Below are 27,542 nucleotides of genomic sequence, written 5' to 3'. Positions count from 1 at the left end.
GGGGGGGGGGGGCACATGAGGCACTGAGCTGTCATTATGAAAATACAGTATGTTTTGATTTTATGTTTGTTTTCTGTTGTCATGGCAGCGGTAAGTGAAGTTAGCTTGTGTCAGGTGCCTGTTGGTTTGACCCCCGTCTTTGAAGCTGACAAGTGCTCGGAAAGCACACTGAGGAGTTTGGATGGTTCACTTTCACACACCCACACAGGCTCATGCACAGGGAAACCATACACACACACACACACACACACACACACACGGTAAACAGGATATCAAATACCAAGTATGGCAGGGGTGGGCTTGCATCAAAGTGTTGAAATGGGAGTTGATTGGGGCTTGTCAGTCTGTCAGTAACAACCCCCATCAAACATGAAGAGAGTCCATTTAATCTTGTAGGGAGATACAGAAGGATCGAGTGTTATTCACCAGCGTCCCAACTTTTCTGGAATCGTGCTTGTAACTTTGTCTTTGCACTCCCTCATCTTTAAACCTTTGCCTGTAAACAAACTGAAGCAAAAGTCCAACATGCCGGGGCAAAAATGAATAAGTAAAACAAAAAGTCACACATGCACATTATTCATGCGGCGCTGTCCATTTCACTGCATGTGCTCCTACCTCAGTGCAGTGAAGAGGTAGGAAAGTGGCCCAGCTCTCTCTCTCTCTCTCTGCTCCAGCTGATTTGAAGTGAATGAGTCTCTCGTTCGGTACGCCATGTAAATATTTCAGCAGTTCAGGCGCCTGCGCTAAGCCTAGCCACAGCGCTAACATGTCATTGACCATTAGTGCTAACCTGCTGCTTCTGCTGCTCAGCTTTATCCTCTTTACCCTCTTTTGTTTCTCACAACTTTCCCTTTTGCTCCAGTCTTCTACGTGTTATTCATGTTAAAATACGGACGGTAAATAAGGTGCAATATCAGGAGAAATCTGCTGTCATGTGATGTTTATTTAGGTTATGAAGTATAATTATTAATTGTTAGTACTTAAAGGCAACACTAACCTGTGCTCAAACAATCTCTGGTCTATTTCACCATTTTGTCCGTGTCGCTGGGGCTGCTGTTTTGTCTTGTTCTAATTATTGCACAGTGTCCTTGGGTGTTTAGAAAGGTGATTATAGATTTTTTAAATAATTATTATTTTTGTTGTTTTTCAGTAAACGACCTGGTTCTGGCTGTGAACTGTCAAAGGAATCATTATATCATACGTATAAAGTGCTGCATAACTTGCTGTCCCCGCTTGGGTTCATGTAGCACTAACATAGTTTTAGTACCACAGAATCAAAAGCTGTCAATCAGTGAAGTTCATACTCTTATTTTGACATGTATTATGTGTTCAGACAGTTTCTGATATAATTTTAGGCTTTTTTATTTGAGGAAAGTTCTAGTATAGTTTCTGATATGATGGGTTTTCGAAGAATAAATAAATAAATATATATATATGCACAGTGCCAGTTATTTTTGTACATTGAAGGTTTCTAAAGTTATAACAAGAATTTGTCCGTCAACACAGGAGCAACATCTTAGTCAAGTTCTGACACTGCAGACTGCAAAGTTCCCCTGTTCCCAAAATACACACATTCCCAAGGACAGAATTTATCCACAATTGCATACTATGCAGGATTAGAAAAAGCATCCTAACAGTTTCTTTGTTTAAATGACTTGACATTTGACAGCATTAGAAAAATAAATTGTTTTGTAAAAACATTTTTTATCAGTACTGAAACATGTGCTGCGTTCCTCTACTTTGGAAGTTCGGGCTGGGAATGATGTGAGTTGAAGTTGGACTCCTCCTGGAAAACCTTTATTGATAGCAGTACCACTTACAGCCAGATAGCCACTGTTGGCAATACCAGCTGATAACAACACACCAAGTAGTATTTTGTGCATGCAAACACCGTAGCAACATGTCCACAGATAGAAGTGTGTGCCACTGATTTAATGAGATACAAATGAGACAGAAGTGCTAATAAACAGCATGGCACAACAGCTTTCACTTACAGTAGATTTTTTCCAAAAGCCATCTTGAATTTGGAGGTTGTGGTTGGTGAGATTCCTTCAACTTTTATAAATCTGACTTCAGAGGGTGTTCCTGTTTAAATTTCTGACTGGGAATTCCAATTCGCCAGTTCAAGTGGAAGGTGCCAATAGGTATCTGCTCACATATCTGCACACTTTCAAGTGATATTCAGTTATAGCTCTTCGTAAATATTCAAGGAAATTAAGAGATAGTGATGACTGAGCATGTGCAGTATGTCTGTCTTCAGAGGGACACAACTAAAGATTTTTTTAAAGGTCTTTAAACAGAGGATGGTTGCACAGGGGGAATATAAAAAACAGCAATACCCACACATATTTTAATCATTTTATAAAGCTTTCTTCTCTCTCTTTTATACGCACACACACTCACATAACCGAGACGATGGATTACTCACGAGAACAACAGGTCCGCCCTGTCAACCGAGGCACAGTCTGAGTCCAATCGATCCAGAGGCAGATCTTATTGGTGTACACTCTATTTGGGCTGGAACACGCACGCACGCAGGCACGCACGCACGCACACACACACACACACACACACACTGTACAGACATAAACACTCTACAGACATACACAGACGTGAGTCATAAGCTCTAGGTAGGAATCTTTTATAGTGCCTTTGGTCCTAGTTTCTAATCCGTCTCTACCACATAGATGCTGTTCTGGGGATGTCTCTATGAGTCATGTGTGTGTGTGTGTGTGTGTGTGTGTGTGTGTCAGTGTGTGTGTCTGCGTGTGTGTGTGTGTGTGTGTAGCAGCGAGTGTCTCTGGAAAATATCGAGGGAGCTGATGGATAAAGCAGGCTTCTTTAAGAGTCCCAGCAGTTCTGCGTTTAACCTGCCAAAGATTCACACAGAAATAAAGCGACTGGGAGAACATGGAAGAGATATGAAGCTGTCAGCACTGCCACCGTCCCTCTTCTTCTCTTTGCTGGGTGCGAATGTCAAGAGGCCCAAACAACTTGAAACTGATTTAGTTCATGACACATTTTAGTCCATGTCCAGCAATGTGTTTCCCAAAAGCGCTGCATGTAAACAGTCATTGTAAAGGACCACACCTTCAGTTTGTAGTGAAGCTGACATCCATCTGATTGCAATCCCATTGTGCTAATGAGGAAACTGTTGTGATGTTTATGTAAATATGTCTGTCCATCAAAACACAAAGCATTGCAACAGTGTTTGGAAACAGGCTCAACTACAATCTGAGTTTAACTGCAAAGTCATCGTTATTGTAAAATATTCCAAACTCAAGGTTCACTTACTTTCATTTCCTGGATCTTTTGATCATGTCCCATGGCCTTTCTACCTTCATAGGAACTTGCTGCGTCATCAGGTGATTTAAGTCGATGATAAAAAGTGGTATGACCCTATCCTATCAACCTTCACACATACAAGCATTGTGAAGAAGGCTGTGGGATCTGTGAAGAGGTTTAGAAAAGTAATTAAAATGGTAAAAGTGTTTGTTGAATTCGAATAGAAATAAGTGAGGGAAAAAATAATCTGATGCTCTGATATCTGCATGATTTTAATACTCTGGAAATTATTCTGATCATGAAGGCGATTTCATGTTTTACTACCCATTGCTGCCAAGCATTGATTACCTCCACCAAGGTGGTGTGTTTGGTGTGGTATGTTTTTTCGGTTTGGGTTGTTTGTTGCTTTGGACAACAATTGCAGCCTTTTCTCAAACTTTCCTCAACTTTAAGCTTCACCGCTTTAATATCGCCACGCAAAATATCGAGATACTATGCTGTATCGATTTTTCCCCCACACCTCTATTAACTTCCCATTAAGTTTTAGAGCTGATGCAAATCACATGATTTTAACAGCTGATCTGAATTACACAAATTATTTTTCACTTTAATGAACATTGTGAGATGGCTTTGGCAGTGGTCTTTGCTCTCCAAGCAGTTTTTCAGTTATGTTTGTACACAAAACATTAATAACTGGCCCCTACTGGTCGCTACATTTTTATACAATGAATGGGGGCGACACACCCAGTGCCCAAGACTGCGGAAATGTCCTGAACACAGCAAAGTGAAAAGAGGAAATACAGGCAGAGGGCCGATACAGACACAGATGACTGAAAGAGATCACTTTTGTATACAAAATCCTACTTATTGTGCCTACAAAAACATTATTTAAACAAACATATTTTAAATGCAACTCTGAGCCTGATCCTAATCTAACATTACACTGTTTAATTAATGTGGTTCCATTAATTCATTGTCCCTCTTCTGTCCTAACAAGCTTCAACACGTGACTTCAGATTTGTTTTTTGAAAACTGTTAAGTGGCATTATTAAAAGGCATCAAACCTTAATTTTGCATTGTTGCATGATTATACTTTCAGTATGTCTTGGTAGTTTTCCCCATTTTACCGACAGGGAATGCAGTGGGTCTGATTGCAGCACAAAAAAAACCTCTGTTGCACTAACACACTATGAATTCTGATTTCAGGATGATCATTCCATTTTAAATTTTCAGAAGAAGTAGTAGAATAAGTTGTGGCGGCCCTTGTGTGTGAACATAACAGCATGGCCGTGACCTCTGGTGACCTCTGTCGTATTTTGTCCATTGTCCTAATTGCAAGATCATTTTCAGACCGTGTCGTCAACTTTGTCTCATGCACTCTTTGCCCGATATTAGTTGTACCACCAGCTCTTACCCACATTGTCACACGTGCCACTGGCATTTTTAGGCCACAACAACCAAACGCCTCCTACCTGATGAATGCATGTGGTTCTGTTTGACAATTGTCCTGTCTATGTTGAAGTGAGGTTGAAGTCTGTCTGGTGTGTCTTAGCTAATTAAAGCTGAATTATTGATACTCTCGTGAATTATTCAGAGGGGATAATTAGGTATAGAAACAATGGTAAACACAGGTACAGCTGCACAACAGAAGAAGAGGGAGAAAGGAAATGAGGAGGAGAGGGAGAAGGGGACGGTGTGGCCTTTATTCCTCTGGCTCTCTGCCAGCCCCCTCTCTCTCTCCGTGCCTCCCCCCTCCTGTTTCATTCCCTTTCCTCCATGTTTATATCATTCACATAACTCCTAGCCTGATGTCTCTGTCCTTGACTCTGCAGTGTTCATCTCTCTCGGTTTCACCCCTTGTTCTTCTTCCCCTCCTACCTTCCTCCCTCCTTCAGTTTCTCCCATCCTTACCTCCTCTATCTCGTTCCTACCTGCTCTTTCCTCCTCTCTTCCCTGCCGCACCCATTAGACTTTCCTTCTCCCTGTTGCTATGACATTAGCTAGCTGTAGCAGTGTCAGGCCGGTCTTGAGGGATGAGACTAAAGAGCTAAGTCTTGCTCTTTTCATTTAATTACTCCTCCCTCTCTTTCTCCTCGCCTCCCTCCTCCCAGCCTTGTTCCCCTGTACATCACGCCCTGCCTTGCCCTCCCTTTCTCTCCTCCTTATGCTTCTTTGTCTTTTCCTCTTTTTCCACCTGACTCTGTCTTCATGCATGCATCCTCTCCCTCGTGTTCTTTCTGTCTCTCTGTCTTCATCTCGCTAAAAAAAAAAAGAGGAGGAGGAGGAGGAGACTAGAGGGACACAACATCACACCCACATCCTTCCTAAGAAATTGTTTGGATCATGTGGCTTCCTACAGAACTCCACCCATTTGCCTCTTGCTTTTGTCACACTGTGGTTCTGCAAAGTGTGTGTGTGTGTGTGTGTGTGTGTGTGTCTGCTTCTGTGTGTTGGCCTAGGCTTGACCTTGATTACCACGGTGACGGTGAGGCTCCTCATTAGTGCTGGACTGGAGGAAACAGTTGGGTAATGAGGGAGCAGTATTGTCCTTAGGCACACAAACACACACACACACACACACACACACACACACACATGCACACACATGCACACACACTCACTCCACACACAGATGCCAATGCACCACTTTGTATTAGTGCTTGCATGCACCTGCTGACACCTGCGCTTATGCAAGATCTCATACATAAGCCTCATGGACACACACACACATGCACACACACTCCTTCTGAGTACATCTCAGTCTCATGGCCCCCCACTCAGTTGTCTCGCCTCACCTTCTGTTTAGTGTTTTTTCTCTCCCACACACATTCTGCCTCTTCCCCCCGTCTCTGTCTTCCTCTCTCTGTTCTGCCCACCAGACAGACCTCGCAGACCTTACTGCCCACTGAGTTCCTACGAGCCTGAGCGTCACAGTGTCGCCCTCTGGTGGTAGTGCTTGCACGTCAGAGGGAGATGTCAACACGAAGTTTCATGATAACTCAGGCTACATCAGATCACCAAAGTAGAGATGTTACTTAGATCTGATTTGTGTTAAATTTCATTGATCCTAATTTCAAAGAACTTCACTTTTTATTTAAAGTTTTAAGGTTCGATGCTCTATATATCCTAAATCTATCTAATCTCTTTAATCTATTGCAGGAACTAGCACAGGAGTGGTTTTAAGTACTGATTTTGTCAAGGCGATGGCATCACAACACAATATCTCCAATTTAAATAGGTAATTTGTCAATACCAATAGACCCTCATTTCGCTGTATAGAGCAGAGTGTTTCATAAAATAGTGCACATATCATTATACGTGCACGCACGGTTCACGGTTGTATAAAAAGGCTGCAGTTTCATTGAATTTTGGCTACAAAACCACTGACCGAGGTTTCAGGCAAAAAACAGTAGTAACTACTTCTGTTCTAGATACACAACAGAAGTAGTTACGTAAAAACATGATGCACAAAAACGTAATTCATGAACGTCCAGTGATGTTTAAATCACATCGTTCACACCAGTCTCAGCTTCACAGGTGTGTAGTCAACACATCAACATGAAATCAGCTGGGAGATCAAAATGATGGTCGAGTTTCGAAGATGGGTGTGGTCTAAGCATGGGTGACAGAAATGGAAATAGGCAGGGTGCCATTGGCCCCTCTAACTCTATGCCCATTTTTTACAAAGTACAGAAAATATTTTAACAGCCACAAAAGTAGCTTCTGATAAAAAAAAAAGGCTCTCAAAAGTTTGAGTTTTGATATTAATTGAAACATTTACCAGTTTTACTGCTTAAGTGTTCATATGTTTGGTCCTTTTTAATGCACTTACTTTTAAATCTGACCTACTACCGAGCATATTTTACAAATTTATTATGTATTTACAGTACTACTTCCTCAGAGAAAACTTTTTTGCAGCATTCTTTGCCATATTTTAGCTATAAATCGTTGCTTAATGTCCTGCTACACTGACAGTCGCCAGCCTGTCCAAAGTCAAAGACCCATTGTTTTAAAAGAGAATCCGATTTTTTTTTGCAGTAAATCCCCCAAAGTTGTTGTTGTAAACTATATATGTGCCATGTGAGAATGGAAAGATTGCCAGGCGTAGCAACAGTAACTAAGGGCGGTGGGCCTCAGCGAATGGTCTGTTATGGTTTTGTGCAGATGTGTGCACGTAAACCTAAAATAGTTGTAGTGTGGTGTTGAGGCCGTTTGAGCTACCGTGTGGTATTTACTGTACAATCATACCTTCTGCTTTATAGTTTTTCCACAACTGACTTCCCTTCACACACGCGTCATGTAGGCTGGTTACACATACAGTCACCCAGGATCATACTAGGCCTTATACTGAATACACACTTGAGTAAAAGTTGCACACTCTAACAAGTTTATCATGCATTTTTTGTGTCTATGAGCCCTCATCATGTTATTAGCACCACAATATGAATGAAATTGAGATTAGAGAGTAATAGAGATTCACTTTGTTGGAAACAAAGAGTCTCTGTTGAACTTGTGTCCTCATTTCACTGAAGCACATTGTTCACCCTTAAAGGCTCCAATATGCTTCACACATCAGCCGTCTGCAACCACTCAAGTATATAAAGTTGACACGCTTTCATCTTTGTTCTTTCATGGAGAGAGTTGGTATAATTTTTTGTAACAGGAACTAAAGTAATTATTGTGCAAACACAATCAAAACCAACGTTTTGCTTAGTTTTAGGTCTCATCCGAGGAGTTAGTTACCTCATTGTTTATAAACGATAAGTCTATCTTAATGTTCAGGCACAGCATGATTTGTTTAATGAGAGGAAAAAAAGTTTCATTTTTAAACTTTTTTAAGACATTACAACATTAATTGTATACATTTATATACTTGGTGATGCTAGGCATATCTGACCAATACTGACTTAAGTAGCTCGATCAGGTATCACTGACAATGAGGCTGATTATTCAATTAAATTCCATATGTATATACTTCATACATTATACATCTGAATTTCAATTCCTATGAAATGTTTTGACCAGTTTGTTGCTGCATTTCAAATTTTAAAAAATGAATTGTAATTACTGCTAATTGTTTTTCTTCAACTTTATACAAATTTGCTGGTGCATGATTTTTCTATTTTATGATATATATTCAGTAAATGTATATATGTGTGCATATTTGATACATTTTGTTTTAAAAAATTAAGAAAGTCATGCCTCGGTTATCAGTATCAGATTTACGACTGAAAACGTCAAATTGGTGAATCTCTCATACAGGCTGCACTTTCTGCATTTCTCAGTAATAAAACTGATGAATGGGTGAAAAACAATGTATTACTGAAACTTTGTCTCCTTTCATGTAAATCTTTCCAGCCTGTTAATATTTATGTGTCATGTAAGATACACACACACACACACACACACACACACACACACACACACAGGTTCATTGAAAGCTGGATTACATACTTGGAATTCTTGGAATAGTAGGCCGAGGCCTTGGTTGTCTTTTTTCAGTTGTAAACATGGATGCCTGTTTGTAAAAAGATGAAAGATGTGATCCTTGGCAGTTCTGACGCTTTAATGCTGGTGATTTTTATACTAATAAGTGGATTGTATTTCCATGTGCAGATGAGGACAAGGCGCATGTGAAAGGAGTATTTGTAGTAACAAATGTGAAAATGTGTGTGGACCGAGATGTCTCTCCCTTCTCCCCGTTTCTTCTCCTTCAGTCTCTCCTCTCCATCTATCCAACAAGAGTCTGATTAATTCTCACAATTTTCCCGCTTTGATCGCTCCCTTCAGAAGCGGTGCAACGAGAGCCGTCGACACAGCGAGAGAGGGAGCTCTTACAATTCAAAGGTAGATAAGGGACTGGTTCCCTCACGCGCTTGTCTTCCTGCGTATCCACTTCACGTTTTGACAGATTCCAGTGGAAAGGGGAGGAATGTGAGAATAAAAGAAGCAGTAGGCAGGAGACAGGTTCGAGAAAAAAGATGGAGGGAGATGAAAGAGGGATAGGTTAAGGAGAAAATCTGTCACGCTATTATAGCTGATATGAAATATGCAATACAAACTGATATCACTCATTTTTAACACAAGATTTACAAAGTGCTTTATAATAGAGAAAGACAGACAGAAAAGCAACAATTGGACAGAAATTGGAGGGATAGATATATCAAGTTTATAAAGGTTTAAAAATGTGAGTTTCAAGCAAAGGAAGTGAGCTTCAGTGAGCTGCAGACAGGTCGTTCCACAGTCTGAGCTCTGTCAGCAAAGGTGTGGTCACCTTTTGTCTTTATCCAGAAGTGTCCTGTCTGAGCATCTAAGACTGCATCCAAGCTCATAGGGAACAAATTGGAAATGTAGTTTAGTGTAGAGGTGGGCGATATATATCCTCTACAATAACAAAAAAGGAGATGTCATATGGATGTCTCGAGCACTGGCTTTCCAACTTGGAGTACCAAAACTTCACTGGGGGGTTGTGATTTAATCTTGATTTTTGTTTAAATTTTTAAATTGTTTTTTGGGGTATAAACTTTCTAAATCTCACAAAATATGGACATAGCTCCTACCTGAACTCCAGCTATATATCCAGCCTAGTCCTGCAAGTTTGTAGTTAAAAAATGTCACAAGAAAGACATAGTACGTAAATAATACATAAGTATATTAAAAGTTTCTGAAATTATATATATATTTTTTTATTTTATTTTATTTTTTTAATATATAATATGAAATAATCATAATGATGTCATGCCACTTACTCAACAAAAGAAAATGGGTCCCTTAAGAAAACACGTTGGGAAGCACTGCTGTGGATCATGACCAGGACATGCAGAAGAGATGAGGGGAGGAAGTTTGGCTTTGAACACAACAGCTCTTTATCCTATGTGGATCTATTACAACTCCAGTGCCTTTAGACACATGTTGATTTTATACCGCAGCAGTACAGCAGGGAGCCATTAGTCACACATGCAGAGAGAGAAAAATCGAGAAGTTTTTAGCAGTGGTCAAAGACAATACAGCACAGAGGACATATTTGATTACTGTCGACCATGATGTCTTAGACCTCCAACAGAGAAAACATACAGGATGAACGGGCCTTACAGAGACTCCTTGTTCCAACATCAGCCAACATTACACTCGGTCTCGAGCAGCTTTATACATCTTATCATGGCAGTTTACTTTCGCAGGTTTTCCTCCACACTTACACACTCACACATGTGTAACGTGATCCCACAGGTAGCGTTCCTCGCTCCACTAATGAAGCATTGGTTGTTATGAAATCAACAGGCAAGTCAGCCCAATCCTGTGATCTCTCCCGGCGGCCCCAAGAGACGTGCGTGAATTTGTGTGTGCGTGCATGCGTGTGTGTGTGCATGCGTGCGTGTGTGCAGCATGCCTTACTAGTGCGTGCGCATGCTCCTTTCTTTACCCGCATGTGGGGTCAAAAGGGTGGAGAGCAGGGGGCAACTCCCAGTTACAGCAAATGTTTGATTGGATCTTGCTGCTGCCCTGACACAATTTGATTGGCTGTCAGGTCCAGCAGTCAGAGCAGCGAGCAGGTAGGGGAGGGTCTTCACTCTGCTCTGTTGCTAGGTTACAGGTATACCCAATAGATGTGGAGATATAGAGATAGAGTAGAGATAAGGATGTGTTAGTTAGTGTGTGTGTGTGTGTGAGTGTGTGTGTGTGTGTGTGTGTGTGTGTGTGTGTGACTGTCAGCATCAGGGAGGGGTCGACAGGACTGAGGGTCAGGAGGGTGGAGGGAAGAGTGAGACAGAGGGGGAGCGATAACAAGTGAGAGATACAGAGGGATTTCTTGAAAGTGAGAAGGGAAAAAAGCAGGTTTATTGTGTTTTAGCGCAAAGTCTTGTTCATACAGACAAACATAATTTATCCACATTCCAACAATCCAAACTGACAGCTTATCCAAACAGTTGAAATGGACTGAATATGGAGAGATCTGAAAATGCCAGAATTTTCTCGCTGCTTTTCATTTTGTGGTTTTTAAACACGGAATCACACCAGATTCTTCATTTTGAAAGGTTTGTACAAAACCTAGATTACCTCAAAATGTCATGTTTTTTTTCTTTCTTTTCCACTGACGTCCCCAAAAATGTACAGGTGGGGCGATGTAATTATGGCTGTCCGGTAGATCCCAGGCCTGTGGTTGGTTTTGTAATTCATTAAAGTGCTGTTGTATTAATCACAGACTGCTCTAGACAACACTGCTCTGAGAACAGCTGTTCCGCTGCACTTAGATTGCAATCATAGAGCGGTCAGTCGCCACTAATCGGGGTCATTTATCAATCCGGAAGACCACACACTCAAATGTGAACGCACTGGAATACACACACACACTGATCGATGGCTGGGCTAGGCCGGTAAGAGGGATTGATGGGCGCTTGGCTGGTGCTCTTTATGTGTGTGTGTGTGTGTGTGTGTGTGTGTGTGTGTGTGTGTGTGTGTTTTCTTGTGTGCTGGCATGAGCACAGCAAGTGAAGGGAGCACACAAACGCTAAAGAGCTGTAAAGATTAACCTCTAGTTGATTAAAATGTGTGTCACTCTTGTCACTTACAAACTAGTTTGGCCGCACAATAAATCCTGACATATTTTCACAATTTCTACACCCAGAACTAGTAATTTATCCATTATATCTCCATGATAACTTGATCCATGCAGGAAGACCATGAGATGCTGTTGAAATGAGGGCCTTGAGATAAAGGCGCACTACGCAGGAATTGTCGCAAACTGTTTGTAAACACAACATTTGAACTTAGCTGCTCCTCTTCAGCTCAACAAAAGTGAAAGCAAATCTCAGATTCACTCTCGTATTTGCAACAAGCTTTTGAGCAAGTGATGATTGAGAAGGATTACTTTTACATGAGTCTATACATTGCTTTGTTTTTTTTGGAAAATCGTACACCGTCAACCTATAGATTTATTTTGTCTGTTTCTATGATCAAAAATTAATTTCACAAATACTGACATAAACTAATCTCGATGGACTGCATGCAGGCATTCATACCTGCGTGGTAGTTCAGAGGTGTTGAAATGCCGTTTTTCATTTATGTATGTAACATATCACGTTTAGGTTCTCTTCCCGCCTTCTTTTGTACCCGGTAGGGTCGGACTATATGGTCAAATTGTGCAACAGGTCACAGTCTGCCCAACAACCAGCAATTTGTGCTATATCTTCTTGCTATGTTCCACAAGCTCTCGTAGCTTTTTTAGTCTCATAAATACACAAAATGAACTCACAAAACATCAAACAATTTATTCATACACCTAATTACCTTACAGGACAACAAGTTCTCCAACATAAACAGCACAAGAGGTTGTGTGTCAGTACCACAAATAACAGCACATATTGGAACATATGAAAGTATGAACGCGACAAAAAAAATAGCAGTTGTAAAAACAGGCTGCAGTTTCTGTGGATTTATGGTCTGAAGCCACTGACCTAGGTTTAGGGCAAAAATACTTCCTGGTAAGGCGTCATAAAACAGTTTAAACAGTAAATAAATGTGTGTAAATGCCAGAAATCAGATAGTTACAAGGGTCACATGACTACCGCAGGTTACGTAACAAAACATAAGTTACGTTCTTCTGGGTGAAAGTCCGCCGCTTGTTTTTCCCATCCACCACCACAACCTCCAACCAAATGGGGGAATCTGCCCTTTTAAACTTTGCTTGGCTTTCAATCATTACTACGTCAGCAAGATGGCGGTGGCTGCATTACAGGGGACAGTGAAATTCGTAAATATAGCTCCTTTTTTCGCTGCATGTACACCCGACCTATATTGACATTTATATTGTGCTAGAAAATACGCTTTTCTCTTTCAATTAATAAAGAACAGTTTAATTGGTTTGATAAATCATTAAAACATTCAAACTCGAAAAGAGAAACAAACAAACAAAATACATTAAACGCGTCTTGGTTAGTCTTTCACTGTTCTAATCACCAACTCTAGTTTGGTCAAGATAAAACCCTTAGTGAGATTCTTTTTGCTCTTGCATAAGACAGACCTACTGAGGTGTAGTTCACATAATGTGTTGTTGTACAGTTACCCATTAACACACTTCACTGCATTGGTTTGCAGAGGTGTTTGTGTGTATCTTTGCAGAAACATATCAGGTATGCATAATATTATTTTCTGTGTTTTAGTTAATTAAGTTATTTTGATTGTGTTCCTCAACCAAGAATCAATAAGCAGTCAATCCCCAGTATGCTATAGATGTAGTATAGTGTCTTGCACAAATCACTGTCTGTCCCTAAACCCATAAAGTGAATGCAGGTCTCATTTTGTCAGAGTTTGTTTCAGCAGTTTAATTCTGGAGATCTGCTTATTCCCCAATTTACACAAGATAAAATTAGGATTTTCAAGGCTTAAACAAACATTTCCTCAGAGATTGCCTTCGGTGCACTGCCCCGGGGTCTGTTTGGAGTTCTGAGCTTTCCTTTAATGGCACTTTGGCATTGTTGGGGATGCTGTAAATGTAACACAACAACAGGCACTCTGAACCTTCCTCTGGGGTTGGAGTTAGTTTGATCCAACAGTATATCAGCTTTATGTTACACAGCCTCTGGCCCTCTGCAGCAAACTGCCACCCCTGTAGAAAGCACAGGCCCTGCGCTAATACCTGAGCCACACCGAGGAAAGACAACAGTGGAGACCGAGTGTGGATGCCTCTGATGATTGGGTCTTATAAACATTCCCTACACTCGTCCTTCCATGTTGGTCAGGCCAAGAACATTTGGCTGTCCGGGAAAGCTGTCAGACTGCTGAGAGAAAAAGAACGAAAGGGTGAGACAGAGAGAGGAGAGAGAGGAACACCGGGGGAGGAGGAGGACCTTTGCTTTACTCAGTGCTGAGCTGATTATGGAGTAAATGACTCTGTAATTTGTAAATTATCGCCCTTTATTTTTCCTCAATGTTGTTTTTCCGTCTCTTGACCCTAAATTCCTTTCAGCCTTTTCCCCAATTCATTCCCGTTTCCGCTGTGTTTCTTTTCCTCTAATCTTCTGCTCTTGTTAATTCTCATTCTGTCACTTTGAAATTCTCTCACATTTACCCACCACTTCCTGTCTTGATCACCTCTTTCTGGCTGGTTATCACATATTTCTGCTACTTTTAACTCCTCTGCTCATTCAGTCTCTATTTCCTCTCCGTTTCCCTTCCACATACTGCTGATTCATAATCGCTGTTTGGACAGAAAACAGAGGGATGGAGCTTCTGTCCTGATGAATAACAACAGGAATTGGGAGAGAAAGAGAGAGAGAGAGAAAGCGAGAATGGGACACTGAGGCAGCCTCCTTTGCAAACTGTCTGTCTGGCTGGCACTCTGTCTCTCGGCCTATCCGCCAGACTGTCAGCGACTGTGTTTCTGTGTGTGTCAACGTTCTCGCCCTGAACCAAAATTTCCACAGATCATGCGGTCAGGCTAACCAGATTTGGCTCACGACTGCTATTCTTAGGCCCATGCCATCCAGAGTCTGTTTAAATAATACGGCCTGTGTGCTCTGTTGTCTTTGTCTGTCTTCATTTTTTTCCAACACCTGGGCCTGTCTTCACTCTCACACATTTAGAGTGCCTTCCACCACTTAGTATTATGAGAAACGGAAAGAGACGGCGAAAGGAAAGGATGGGGTACTAATGGAATTGTGAGAAAAACATAGAGGGCGAAGCAAAAAGAGTGATGGAAAAGAAAAGAGGAAAGCAGAGTGCAAAGGAGAGGCAGATTATATATGGTAGCGATGAGGGAAAGCGGATGAAGGAAGAGTGCAAATATGAGGGAAACACAGAACTGGTTGACCAAAGTGCGCCACCGGGGGTCTGACTCAAAAGTAGAAAGATGTTCTTGGAGATAACAGACTGAAGAGTCACAGTGCTGTTTTTTGGGGAACACACAGAAGGCCTTTCCTGTTTATTCATGTCTCCTCCTCTTCCTTTCACTGCTGCATTTTTCCCCGTTTTTCTTTTAGGGGTCACAGACAGTTGATGCGTACGGGCCGGGCCGGAGAGTTAAAACCCGAAATGAACCCACAGAGAGACTTTGTAGTTTGGCTGACATACTGTGATCAAAAATGTAGGTCAAAGATGAACAATTTGCAAATGAGGTGGAGAAAGCAGGGGAAGAGAAATAGAGGGTGACTGGAACAGTGTGTATGTATGTGAGAGTGTGTAGGTGTGTGGCCTTTTTTGGAGACCACTCTATGTAATGAGCTGAGCAGGGCGACAGGGACGGGGCTGCATCACTAAGTCCTGCACAGCTTAAATCACGCTGGCATCTGGCTTCCACACACACACACACACACACACACACACACACAAGCACGTGATACACACAACCTGACAGTGTGTGTGAGCAATAGAAGGGGGTGCAGTTTGAGAAGTCTGACAGCCTCGCTCCTCTTATGTGTTTATGTTTGATAAATTTTGTTTGCTACATCAGATTTATTCCCCTCCTCGTCGCATATCCCTGATTAACATAATTGGGCAATCACCTCTTCAGGACATTAAGCAAATAATTTTATTCACTTAATGAATCTGTCTTAATATGTAACCTTAATTGCAGTTCTCTCCCTCGTGCTGCCGCTCCTGCTCTCTACTTTTTCTCAGTAAAGCAGCAGAGAAGAAAGGTTTTCCAGGGGTCATAAGTGACTTATATATTTAGCTTCCCTGAATGCTTTGAATAGCTTTGCTTCATGCCGCCTTCATAAATTTAAGATAAATCTACATTATTTTTTTTTGCCAAAGCCATATTCATAATCCAAACACAAAACTTGGCTTCCTCAGAGCTTAGCGGAGGGAGCATAAAGGTACAATTTGCTGCTGATGCGATTAAATAAAACACCCATTAATATTTACGGTGACGTGTCATCTTAATCTCCGTCTCTGATGCGTGTCTAATTTTTCAAATCAGCCTTACTACTGTATGATTCTCTCATGACTCAAAGGGTGAATGAATCGGAGGGTTACACAGTACGAGTGAGTCACTATCAAAGCTATATTTGTGCGTGGATGTGTGTGTTTGTGTGACTGTGTCTTCCCTGCCCTGTCTGTGGATGCATGTGTGCAAGTGTGTGTGATGTTGGCCAGCAGTAGCGGGGTTATGAATCAGATCAAACACACACATACACACACACTGTGACACCAGATCAAACACACACACACTCGCTTGCGCACTGCCTGTGGTGGACTGAGCTGAAGGGCCCCGACCGGGTGTGACTTTGATCCTCACCACAACATCCGCTCTTCCACTCCAACACTGCTTTTCTGCTGCTTGTCCATCTCACGTGCCCCTCAGGACACTTAACCCGGGACTCAAGTTACTCCTTTCAGATCTTCAAATAGAGCTCAGTGTGCCTTCAAACACAGAGGATCCTCCTGTTGTAAGTGGACACTCTGTGTGTAGGATCCAGATTTGGAGCCTGCAGATGGGCTCCAGGTCTCAGAGGGAGGCTTGTGGTTAGTGTCACCATCTCAGTGGCCGTGAGAGCAACAATAACCCAGTTATAGGCTGAGTTGAGAGCATGTATGGGTGTTTTTCTTTGATTATAAGCCAGATGTGAATATTTGGAGCAGGTTGCTCCAAAATGTGTGAATGCTTTCCTTAGTCTTGATGATGAATGACTCAGATGTAATTTGCATCTTTATTCCTTGAGAAGAAGATTTATTCAAGGAAGTGTTTAAATTGATTGAAATATGAACTGAAATAGATCAGAGAGCTCAGTAGGACATCTTTCCAGCTTTGTCTTTGTTATTGTAAGCCTTTGGGAAGCAGTAAAGTCACAGGATTTTGACAAAATTGATAACAATTTTGGCATCATTGGCGTTTAATGCAGAAATGTCCATATAAATATGTTGCTAAAAGCAATCCAGTGGTAGGTGGTATTTTGTTTTCCCCACCATGTTATTTACAGTATATGTTGCCTCTGCTTTATGCAAATGATCAGATGTTATGGTGACAAGGAGGCACAAACCCAGGAACATAGAAATACATAATACACGGTCGCCCATAAAGTTGGAATAAAATCATTTTTGACTTCTTTCCATGAAATTATTGTGACAATGTGATTTTTTTATTGACAGATAAAGTGTATATCTCCATAAAACTTTATTAATCAATCTCTCCCAAACATATCACAATGAAAATGAAACCACAATTAACGGAGGATTGTGTCTGGAAACAAAAAGATTCCAACTATATGGGCGACCGTGTGTATAAAATCCATATGAACTAGATGCTCATCCATGACCTTTTCAGCGATATGTGCAGACATACTTCCTGTGTGAGATGTAAAAGTCCTTTAGAATCAATGAAGATGAATACGAGATGCAGAAAGCAGCTGTGTCAGATTTAAGTGTCTCATGAGGGGAGTGGAGCTAATAAGCTAAATTTTAACACGTCAAACCTAATAAAACATCTTCAGGCTCATCACCCAAAGGAGCACAATGAATTTACTGTAATAAGAGAACAGCAACGAGCGAGGCAGCAGGTGCCACAGTGATCCCCGAGCAGGCGAGTTACAGAGCGATAATGCTAAACATATAGCAATTACAGAGCAGATTCACAGCAACAGATGAAAAACCACATAAGATTCTGTGTGGTGCCTCATCTCCACACACCCGACCTGCTGAACTAAGTTAATCATTTCTAAATACCTTTAAATTAATAGAATAAATATACAAGGATACATTTCCATAAGTCAGTTAACTAACTATTTTAACTTCTTAAAGGGATAGTTTGGATTCTTTGAAGTGGGTTGTGTAAGTCAGAGTGTTACCTACAGTAGATGGCGGCCTGCACACCACCAGTTTAGAAAAGCAGGCAGCACAGATACGGAAACGAAGCAATGTACTGCTGTGGACAGGGGCAGCAGCAAAATGTATTTTATCTAGGGGTGGGCAATATGGGGAAAAGAAATCTTGATTCGTAAAAACAAAACAGTAATTTTAACTGGCAGAAGAAGGGTTATTGATGAGTTGCTGGTTAGTTTACTTTGTGTTATTGTGCGACTTTGGTGTTTCAACCATTTATCAGGCAAAGAACTATATTTGGTAACTTCAGGTAATATTTCGAGAAAAACGTTGCAAATTTACTAGATTTAAGTGGCAAATCTACAAGAAAAAAAGTTGCAGATTTACGTGAAAAAAGTGGAAAAAAATCAACTTTTTTCTCCCAGATTCACCACTTTAACCCTTAATAGGGCACTCATTGCAATACTTGCAAATTCCAAATTTCAACCCTAGAGAATATTGGAGGATATTACATACAGCCAGAATGTGTAAAAGAAAACATACGAAAATAATATTTTGAGAAAAAAGTTTACGAGATTAAAGTGGCAAATCTACGAGAAAAAAATGCGCAGATTTATGAGATTTTAAGTGTTTTTTTCACGCAGATTTGCCACTTTAATCTAGTAAATTTGCAACTTTTTTCTCTAAATGTTACCGGAAGTTCTTGCCTGATAAAGGGTTAAAGGGATTGTTCAGATTTATCAACAAACTGGCCAAGGCAGCGGTAGATCAGCAATGTCTTTGTTCAGCAAGGTAAATGCTGCTTTTTCTAATGGAGTATGGTGGCTTTAAAGATATTATAGAGGGATATAAGAGCTTCAGTTCCCGGTCAGAAAATGCTGTCTGACAGCAATGTAATGCAGTGAAAATATAATAAATGAAGCATAAACTTAAAGTTTAACATTTTTTAGGTATCTAAAATACATGTTGCTGCTGGCCTTCTTCACAGCAATCTATAACTGCCATATTGGTGCGCCTGCCTGCTTCACCAAACTGGGGGCATGCCCATAAAACTCTGACTATAGATAAGTACTAGCGATTGGAATAATTAATCGATGATCACTTAATGGTCATTGAGAATTTGGTCGATCACATGGAATTTTAAATCGATCTGTGTATTTTTTAATTGTAATATTATCTCTGACTGCGTATCAGAACTCACTGAACTGAAACACGGCCGAGCATTCACTTCTGCGGCTGAGAATTAAGTTGGATAAAGCTACAGTTTGCAAACTGAAAGTTGCAATAACAATTATAAAACACACAGAAATACAAGAGTATTAATTTGAGCATAACTAGCTTACTGAATCAAACCTTGCTAGCATTAATTATTAGGTTTAATTTTAGCCAAAACTTATTTAAACACAAAAACTACTTAAATATGAACAAATACTGTGAAAATTAACCTCATGCCTTTTCAAGGGCTAAAACATTGAACTCCTTGACATTATTTTTTACAATATTATCTCTATCTGGCAGGTTTTTTCCAACTGCCCATCCCTAATAAGTACCTTATCCATCCTCACTTCAAAAAGTCTAAATTATAAAATTCTATTTAGCAAGAACCTTCCAGAACGACCGAATATTAGTTTTACAATACACTATTTGTGTGGCAGTGCAGAATAAAGCTTGATATTGCCCAGGTGCTGTCACCTTGATGCTTCGAGCTGTGAAAACCTGCGTGACTTGACAGTCGACTGAAAAATAACGAGCCAAAGTGAAGGGGACGTCTAAAAATGCATGTAAAACAAGTTAAGAGAACACTGCACAGCAGCTAGACATTTTTGTTTATTGTTTTTGAGTAAGTGTTGAACTCCAGTTAATTTTTTATCATTTGATTCAGGTACATGGTTGAAAAATTAAGTTATTTTTTAAATTGTCAAATGGCCCTTACTCTTCTGAAGTTTAAAGTGCAGCTTCCCCCACTTGAAAAGACAGCTTGCTTCAGAAGATTGGACTGGAATCATTCAATGATTAAGATTTAGCTTTTTTTCTTTCCTCTCTTTTATTTTGAATGTTGCCAAAGACAATCACATGTGAAAAACCTTATACACAAACACAAATGTAACCCAAGAAACCATAATCAGTCAACATAACCCAAAATCAAATACTTATTTTTTAAAGTACTAGAAATTAATCTTGAAAATAAGTATAAAATACCCATATTTCAAGCACCCAAAATGAATTAAATACATTTAAAAGCACTATCTAATGATGATTTTAACCTTACAAACTTTAGCAGCTTTTAACTCTTGTAAATGCACACATCATTCTTCATCAAATGACTTTTAGCTTGAATGTTTTTTTAAAATACTGGAAGGGGCGGTATTATCTGATTCTAACCGATAATACCGCCCCTTCCAGCAATGTGCCATCACGGCTGATCTTTACATGTAGCTTATCTCCATGTGGCCCTGAACCCTGTCTTTGAATAACCCAACTGGTGTTGCTACATTAAGGCTGCTGGCGTGCTGCCGGTGAATCTGAATTTGTCTCAGTTGTTCTGGACACAGTGTTTGGACAAGCCTCCCTGTAATCCCCTCGACTAGGACTTGGCTGCTCCTGCTTTAGAGGAGATGAAGACAATGCTTCTCACTATGGAAATGTGTGCAGACGCTTTGATGCTTTATACACTTCAGCTTTTTCAAAGTACATGTCCAGTTCTTCGGCTCCCTCACACCTTCCCCTCTCTCTAACCCCCCGCCCCCTCTATACCAGCTCTGATCGATCCAACCATGTCTCCCAGTCCCACATGTCATCTTTTTTCTTTGACACGGGTCTCCTCTCCCCACTGCTTGGTATTCTGGAGTGGGAATGCATGCACCATCGCAGATCCATCAGCTCCAATCGGAATGCCGCACCACGGCTCGGGGAAATGGAGGGATGAGAAAGGAGACAGAGGTGGAGGGAGGAAGAGGGGGAAAAGGGAGGGAGAGCGAGAGGGCAGGTCAGTGGCTTGTCGACATCCTTCCGGGACCAAAGCTTCAGACTGACAGGGAGGGAAGGAGAGAGAGAGAGAGAGAGAGAGGGAGGGAGGGAGAGGGAGAGAGAGAGAGAATGATGAGCGTAAAGGCAAGAAAAAAGCACCTTTTTATTTTTGAGGGTCCACTTTTGTTAATATCCATTTCCTTTCAAATCGGCCTCCAAGGAATTCAGAGCACACAAGTTCTTATACTCCATTTCTATTAGAGCTCAAAGGATTTAATGAGTAGTATGCTTCAGGAAAAGAATGGATTTTTAGAGTCTGGCTGCTCTCATAAATTAAAACCTCATATTTGTTCTGTTCAGGCTCCATGTAGGCACTATAGATGATGCAGATGTGTTCAGTGAAATGACTTCTGTCATGACTGCACATCCAACAGTGGATGATGCACATTGTACATCTGTTTCTGTATGATTCATGTGAAGTCAAATTCATGTTTTTATAGGTGGCTGAGACAGCTCAACTCAATGCAACTTAAAGAAAACACATGCAAACAAACAAGACGAGCAAATGATAAAACACATTCCCCACTTTGACAACGCAAAGACACTAGGAAGAAAAGTACACATGAACACTTAAATAAAATAAATAAAAAAAACACTTTAACAGTATAAAAATTTGAAAGAAAATTCATGAAATACAGAGAAAGGGTTCCAGGTCAGACAGACAATATGTGGTTTATGGGTGGTAAACTGAGCTAGTAGCAGTAGAAGAATTATAAAATGGAGAAATAGAATTACAATAACTAAATAAAGTACAAAAGATGAATATTCAGTGATTAGTGTATGGCTGATCTGCCGTTATTGGTCAAAATAACATAAGCAAGAACATGGATTTATGTCATTGTGGCTTTTTTCAATCTTCCAATCGAGATGCGTTGAAGTTTGTTAAAAAGGACGGGATTTTTAGTTTCCAGTGATACCAAGTTTGTCAGTGTAGGCTGGCAAGACACTTCTTCCAGATCTTTTGAACATAGCTTGCACTTATGTTCACAAAGTTTCTATCTATACGACTTTATTGTAAAGAAAAATGTGTAATAAGACATAGTTTACTGCAAATTGCAGTTCCCTAACAAACATCTGTCAAGTCAGGAATGACAAATTGTGGAAAAATACTGGTAACATGGTAACTTTGTCATCTGTGCTCATGCTGTGTATATGTATACGTCCATGGGCTAATATAGTCAGCCATTTGTAGCAGGTCATTGTGCCCCTGGGTAGCCTTTCTGTGTCTTTCAGCACTGCTTTTCATCACACATTCCTCTGTAATATACACTGTATTTTTTTAGCCATCAGCTCACTTTCCTCTCCTCAACTGGCTCATCATCCGTTCCTTCTCCTGTCAGAGCGGAGGGAGAAGCAGACAAGCGCTGATCGCATCGATGTTGTCTCTCTTCTTCATTTATCGCTCTCTTTCTTTTTGCGCTCTTCCTCTCCAAAGCCTCTCCACCCTCTCTGTGTGTTCTCCCCCATGGCTTTCCTCTACAGCAGTGCGTTGCCTTGGTAATTACCAGTTGTCTTAAACAGACAGATGGAATAAGAGAGAGTGACGGGCAATTTTCCCAGTGCCTGTTTTCCCCGTTTATGTGCGTGCAACTTCTTTTTCTTTTTTTTTTTGTGTTCAGTATGCACGCCTTTTAACTTCTCGCCATCTCTTTCACAGTCTCTTCCCTCACTCTCTGCCTGTGAGTTTGCGTTTGTGTACATCTCATGTGTGTGTGTGTGTGTGTGTGTGTGTGTGTGTGAGGCGGACATGGGGAATTACCTGACAGAATGTGTTAGTCCAAGATGGGAGTGGGACAGTCTCATCTCCTGCTGTTGTGTTGGCCATTTTAGATGCCAGGTGTCACTCTGGACCTCTGCAGGTCCCCAGGAGGGATCACTGCTGTCCCCTCCTCTCCTCTTTTCTCCCAGTATGCCCCTCACACAGCAGCGCAGTAAAGAAATGGGGCTATTTCTGTCTTCAAACTGTCAGGGCGAGAGAGGATGTGAAGGATGGATGGAGAAAGAGTGAGAGGCAAACAAAGGGCGGTGATATGAGGGACTAACACGCATTAACATGATGTCAGAGTTCACCTACCAGTTCTCATGTCACCCAATTAATTTTCCACACTCTCTTTCAGGCTGGCATGATCAGGATGGAGCAAGAGGAGTTTTTTATCGAGCCGGCGGAAAGGGGCGACGGAGTGATAGAGCAGGAAGAGGAGGAAGGCGGAGGAGGGAGGACACACATCGTCTATCGCTCCTCAGCCGTAAAGAAAGCGCCCATCAGCAGCGCGGCGGCAGACTACCACTCCAGAGGTCAGTCCGGGGCTCCAACTGTGCCACCCTGCGCTCTCACACACCCTTCACTGCATACTTCAGCTCTGTGCTCTATTTAACTTCATCTCCTCCATCTTTTTACTGAGATATTTTATTGACACAGACTCCCCGATCGTTCACCCAACATTTGAAAGCTCCACCAGCACCCATCCTGACTTTAAAGTTCTCTTTCTCAAACACCACTTCCCCTGTAGCGTCTTCAACCATTGCTCCCTCACACACACCTGCTTATATAATCATATCAAACTATTGTATGCAAAGACAGCGAGTCACAGCGTGAGCATACCCTGCTGTCAAAAAGGTTACACCTACACACGCTCAAACGCATCCTCCTGTCACTGCGCTAATTTTCCAGTGAGAAAGGAGCGACATATGGCGACGCACGTGTTTGATTGGTAAGGTAGCACTCCTTGTGTCTTTTATAGAATTATACGCTGCCTTGGCTGCCTCAACAATTAACAGCTGGCACTCAAGTCTTTGGTTTCCCGCCGTGTGTGCCTCCATTTTCCACTCTACAGATGAAATAAATGAAGTGAAACAACAAGTAGGGCTATTATTTTAGAGGAAGCATAATACTTACAGTTCGACACAGCGTGTCAGCTCCGGGATAAGAAGACAAATATGTATTTAAAAAGGCTTTAATACTCAAGGTCTGAACATTATCACGCAAGCAGAATTATATTTTCATCACAAGGATTCAGCTATTCACTGGTTTTATCTTGTGTTACGCTCAAACATCTTTTTATTTTTTGTTACAGTGGAATGAGAAAAAAATGAATCTGACCTTAATGCAGTAAAATGAGGTTGTTCAACTTCAAGGTAATATCACATGATTGAATCAATTTAATCCAATGAATCTTACTGTTTTTTTACTTTATCTTTTAGCTCAATATAATAAATTGAACTTTTATAAATTTTGAAGGACATGAGCGTCTTGTACAATTCTCTATTTCAGTTACTCTGATTTACTTGTAAATAAGCATAAAAAACACACATTTATGGAGGTAGGAGGTAAGAACATAAAGTCATGTAAAACAGAGCTTGTCGAAAAAAGTGAAGTCGTGTGGTGAAATTTTCCCACATAAAAATGTTCAAACACCCATGTTTTGAATGTGATGATATATTAGCAGACATGGAGATTGATATTTACATTATGTGACATCTGCAAAGTAGTGATGCAACATTTAATTTGATTACTGATTTGATAACTTAATTTGATTTCCCACTACAACCACAACTCAGTGATAACAGACGCTGAAACTGGTCACTAAAACATGACAAATGTGCTCTTTTGTATTGCAAAGTGACAAATTTGTTCTTCCCTATTTTTTTCTGTGATCTGAATATTTTACACATGTGAAAATATACATACATACATTTATATTTCTTGTTATTATTTTTGTTCAATAAGTTTTCACATCAAGTCTGTGCATTTTGCAACATGATCTTGAGCTTAAATTCAAAATATAACACTTACATTTAACAATTAACTACTCCAAAACTAAATTGAACTCAATATAGCAGCCATAGAAATGTGCATTAAGTATAGGAGTTATTACATTTAGAGATTAACTGTGTATTGGCTCATACCAGGAAACCTGGAGCATGGAGTGTGTCCAGAATCTGATCTAAGACTTGCATATCAGATATAATGTTGCTTTAATATTTGATAAATAGTATTAGTCTTTTTATAATTAAATGTTATCATTTTGATATTATAACATTATATTATATTCATATTAAATTAGTATTATCATTATTTTGTCACAGGTCTGAACTTATAATAAAATAATAATAAAAAGCTGCATATATCCGTAGGTAAATTAGTGAAATGAATAAAAAAATAAGGGACAAAAAAAATGTATCAGGGTGTGATTGTGATATTAGGATATTATTGAAATGCCTAGTAAGCTTTTTGTGAGAAATAATGCCGCTAATTATTTAATGCACCTGACATATATATTGAGCGGTTTTAAAAGTTATATTTTTTGGCTAATTTAACTGAATTAATGGCAAATGGCACCATTGTCTGCCTGATTTCTTGTGAGTTCTTTTTGAAAACATGCACATCCAAACAAAGCAGAAATTAAAAAAAGAAGGTAAAATCCCAGAAAACTTGATATTCAGTATCATCAGTCAGGGGTTTTAAGAACTTGCTTGCTGGGAAAAATATCCCTGCAATGTCTGCATGCCTCAGGCTTGTTTCAGCAGAAGTGGCTGCCCAATCACCATGATTGATCTGATGCCTACGAGTCAATCAATTGTGACACGGACCTGTGCAAGACTGCATCTCAACTAATCACCAAAGCAAAAGCATGTTGTACAGGAGCGAGATGAGGAGCTTTATAACGAATGTATCGCAATAGATGAGATCTGTGTCTTCCTATTCTGAGCAGTTGACTCAAGAATGTCTAATAATATACAGAGAGAGAGAGAGAGAGTTTCCATAGGAACACCCAGTGAGGACAGACTGCATTAGAGTAACACAGATCCGCTCCCACTGTTACTGATACCTGGCAGCACACACACACACACACACACACACACACTTACACACATGTAAGCATGCACACACTGAAAAAAACTATACGGAAAGCCATGCACACATACAGGATGTAACCGCATGCAGCTTACACAACTCCCTTGATCATGCATTTACACTTCAGAACACACATACATGCTGCATGCACATGCACACACACACACACACACACACACACACACACAAAACACGTCTCACTGTTCCTTGTTGCCTTTGAATCTTTCTTTCTAATGAAGAGTGGGGTGCAGATCAATAGCGTAGGATAGAACAGGCCACAGTGTGTGTGTGTCTTCTGTGTGTGTGTGTGTGTGTGTGTGTGTGAGTGTGTGTGTGTGTCTGTGTGTGTGTGTCTGTGTGCGTGCATGTATGGCGTGGGCATGAGTTCTGTGGTCGTCTGGCTTTGAGTGCTGGGATTTTCAAGGCCAAGCAGACAGACTGACAGACAGACATACAGACGAGCAGGCATGTGCTGCTCCCTGTAGCATTTGATGTGGATCTCTCTCTTCGCATCTCTTCTCTTTTTCCGTTTTATCTTCGTCTCAGCTATTCTAGACCACAACATTATGTAAACACAGGTTTACCTACCCAGTTGTTACATCACATCACTGTAATATCACAGCCACACGGACTCACAGGAAGCACACTATAGATCCTGCTGCCTTTACACTTTTTTCCCCCTCCAACCTCTAAAACTCACTATTTTCCTCCCCTCATATTCTCTCCCTCAGACAATCACTCCCCTCCTGTAGATCAATCAGGGACATTAGCGAATTAATTAATAATCAATCAATCATTTCTGAAGATCTCCTTCGCCAAGCATGCTTAATTCACAGCCAGTTATTGAATGTTGGATTCATTTCCTGGCTTAAGACAGAGGGAAGGAAGTTATATTTAGAAAGGTAATAGAGGAGCTCAAGAAGGAGAGAAAGAGAGATGAAGAAGGAGCGAGATTGATCGGTTTCTTACACCATAAGCTGAGGAGGTGTGAATCAATGTCCTAAGTGGAGAGAGCAAGCTTTATTATTAATGTGGCACATTCGTCAATTAATCGCTGCAGCGATACAAAACGAAGGATTGCCATTCTTTTTTTTTTTTTTGCTGGGCGTACAGAGCTCCATCCTTCAATCTGTCTTTTCTTCGCCCCTTACAATTTAATTTTATCTCCTTCTTTTATCTGAGGTGTTGATCAATGTCTTTCTGTTCTGCTAAATTCTTTTTCTGGGTTTCTGCTACTTTTCGCCCCAAACAAATTGTCGTCTTGGTGTCTGCAGACAATTTTTTTTTTGTAGCTGGACACCGAGGGTGGGGTTTGGTATTTTGTCTAGCGAGACTGGACTGCCTGTGTGGGTGTGTTGCTTCAACTGTGTGTATACAAGCATGTGTATGCATGCCAGTGCAGTGTTGTGTCCAGGGTACTGAGACGTGCCCAAACAGATGGACGACCAGAGGGCTTTTTCCCATAATCCCAACCTGGACTAAAATCCCACATAAATATTATACATAAAAGTCACTATTTTTCTTACTTTGTTTTTAGGCTTTAAGCGCTGCGGAAGCAACATGTTAGACTGTATGTTATACTTTGGTGGCATGGTAACAATCATTCAGCTCATGTACACAG

At 40.6% G+C, this 27,542-nt stretch overlaps 1 protein-coding gene across 1 annotated transcript in view; it reads left to right on the top strand.

The window, feature by feature from the left end:
* LOC131981750 (A disintegrin and metalloproteinase with thrombospondin motifs 2-like) overlaps positions 1-27,542 on the top strand; it is a 136,853-nt gene that overhangs the window by 36,846 nt on the left and 72,465 nt on the right. The window contains exon 3 of the mRNA XM_059346189.1: positions 23,184-23,361. Coding sequence (XP_059202172.1) covers positions 23,184-23,361 — 178 coding nt within the window. The remainder of the gene's footprint in view (positions 1-23,183; positions 23,362-27,542) is intronic.

This window comes from Centropristis striata, chromosome 12 (assembly GCF_030273125.1).
Source record: "Centropristis striata isolate RG_2023a ecotype Rhode Island chromosome 12, C.striata_1.0, whole genome shotgun sequence".
Classification (NCBI taxonomy): Eukaryota; Metazoa; Chordata; class Actinopteri; order Perciformes; family Serranidae; genus Centropristis; species Centropristis striata.
Note: the sequence above shows the minus strand (reverse complement) of the source record. Positions and strands in the feature narration are given on the sequence as shown.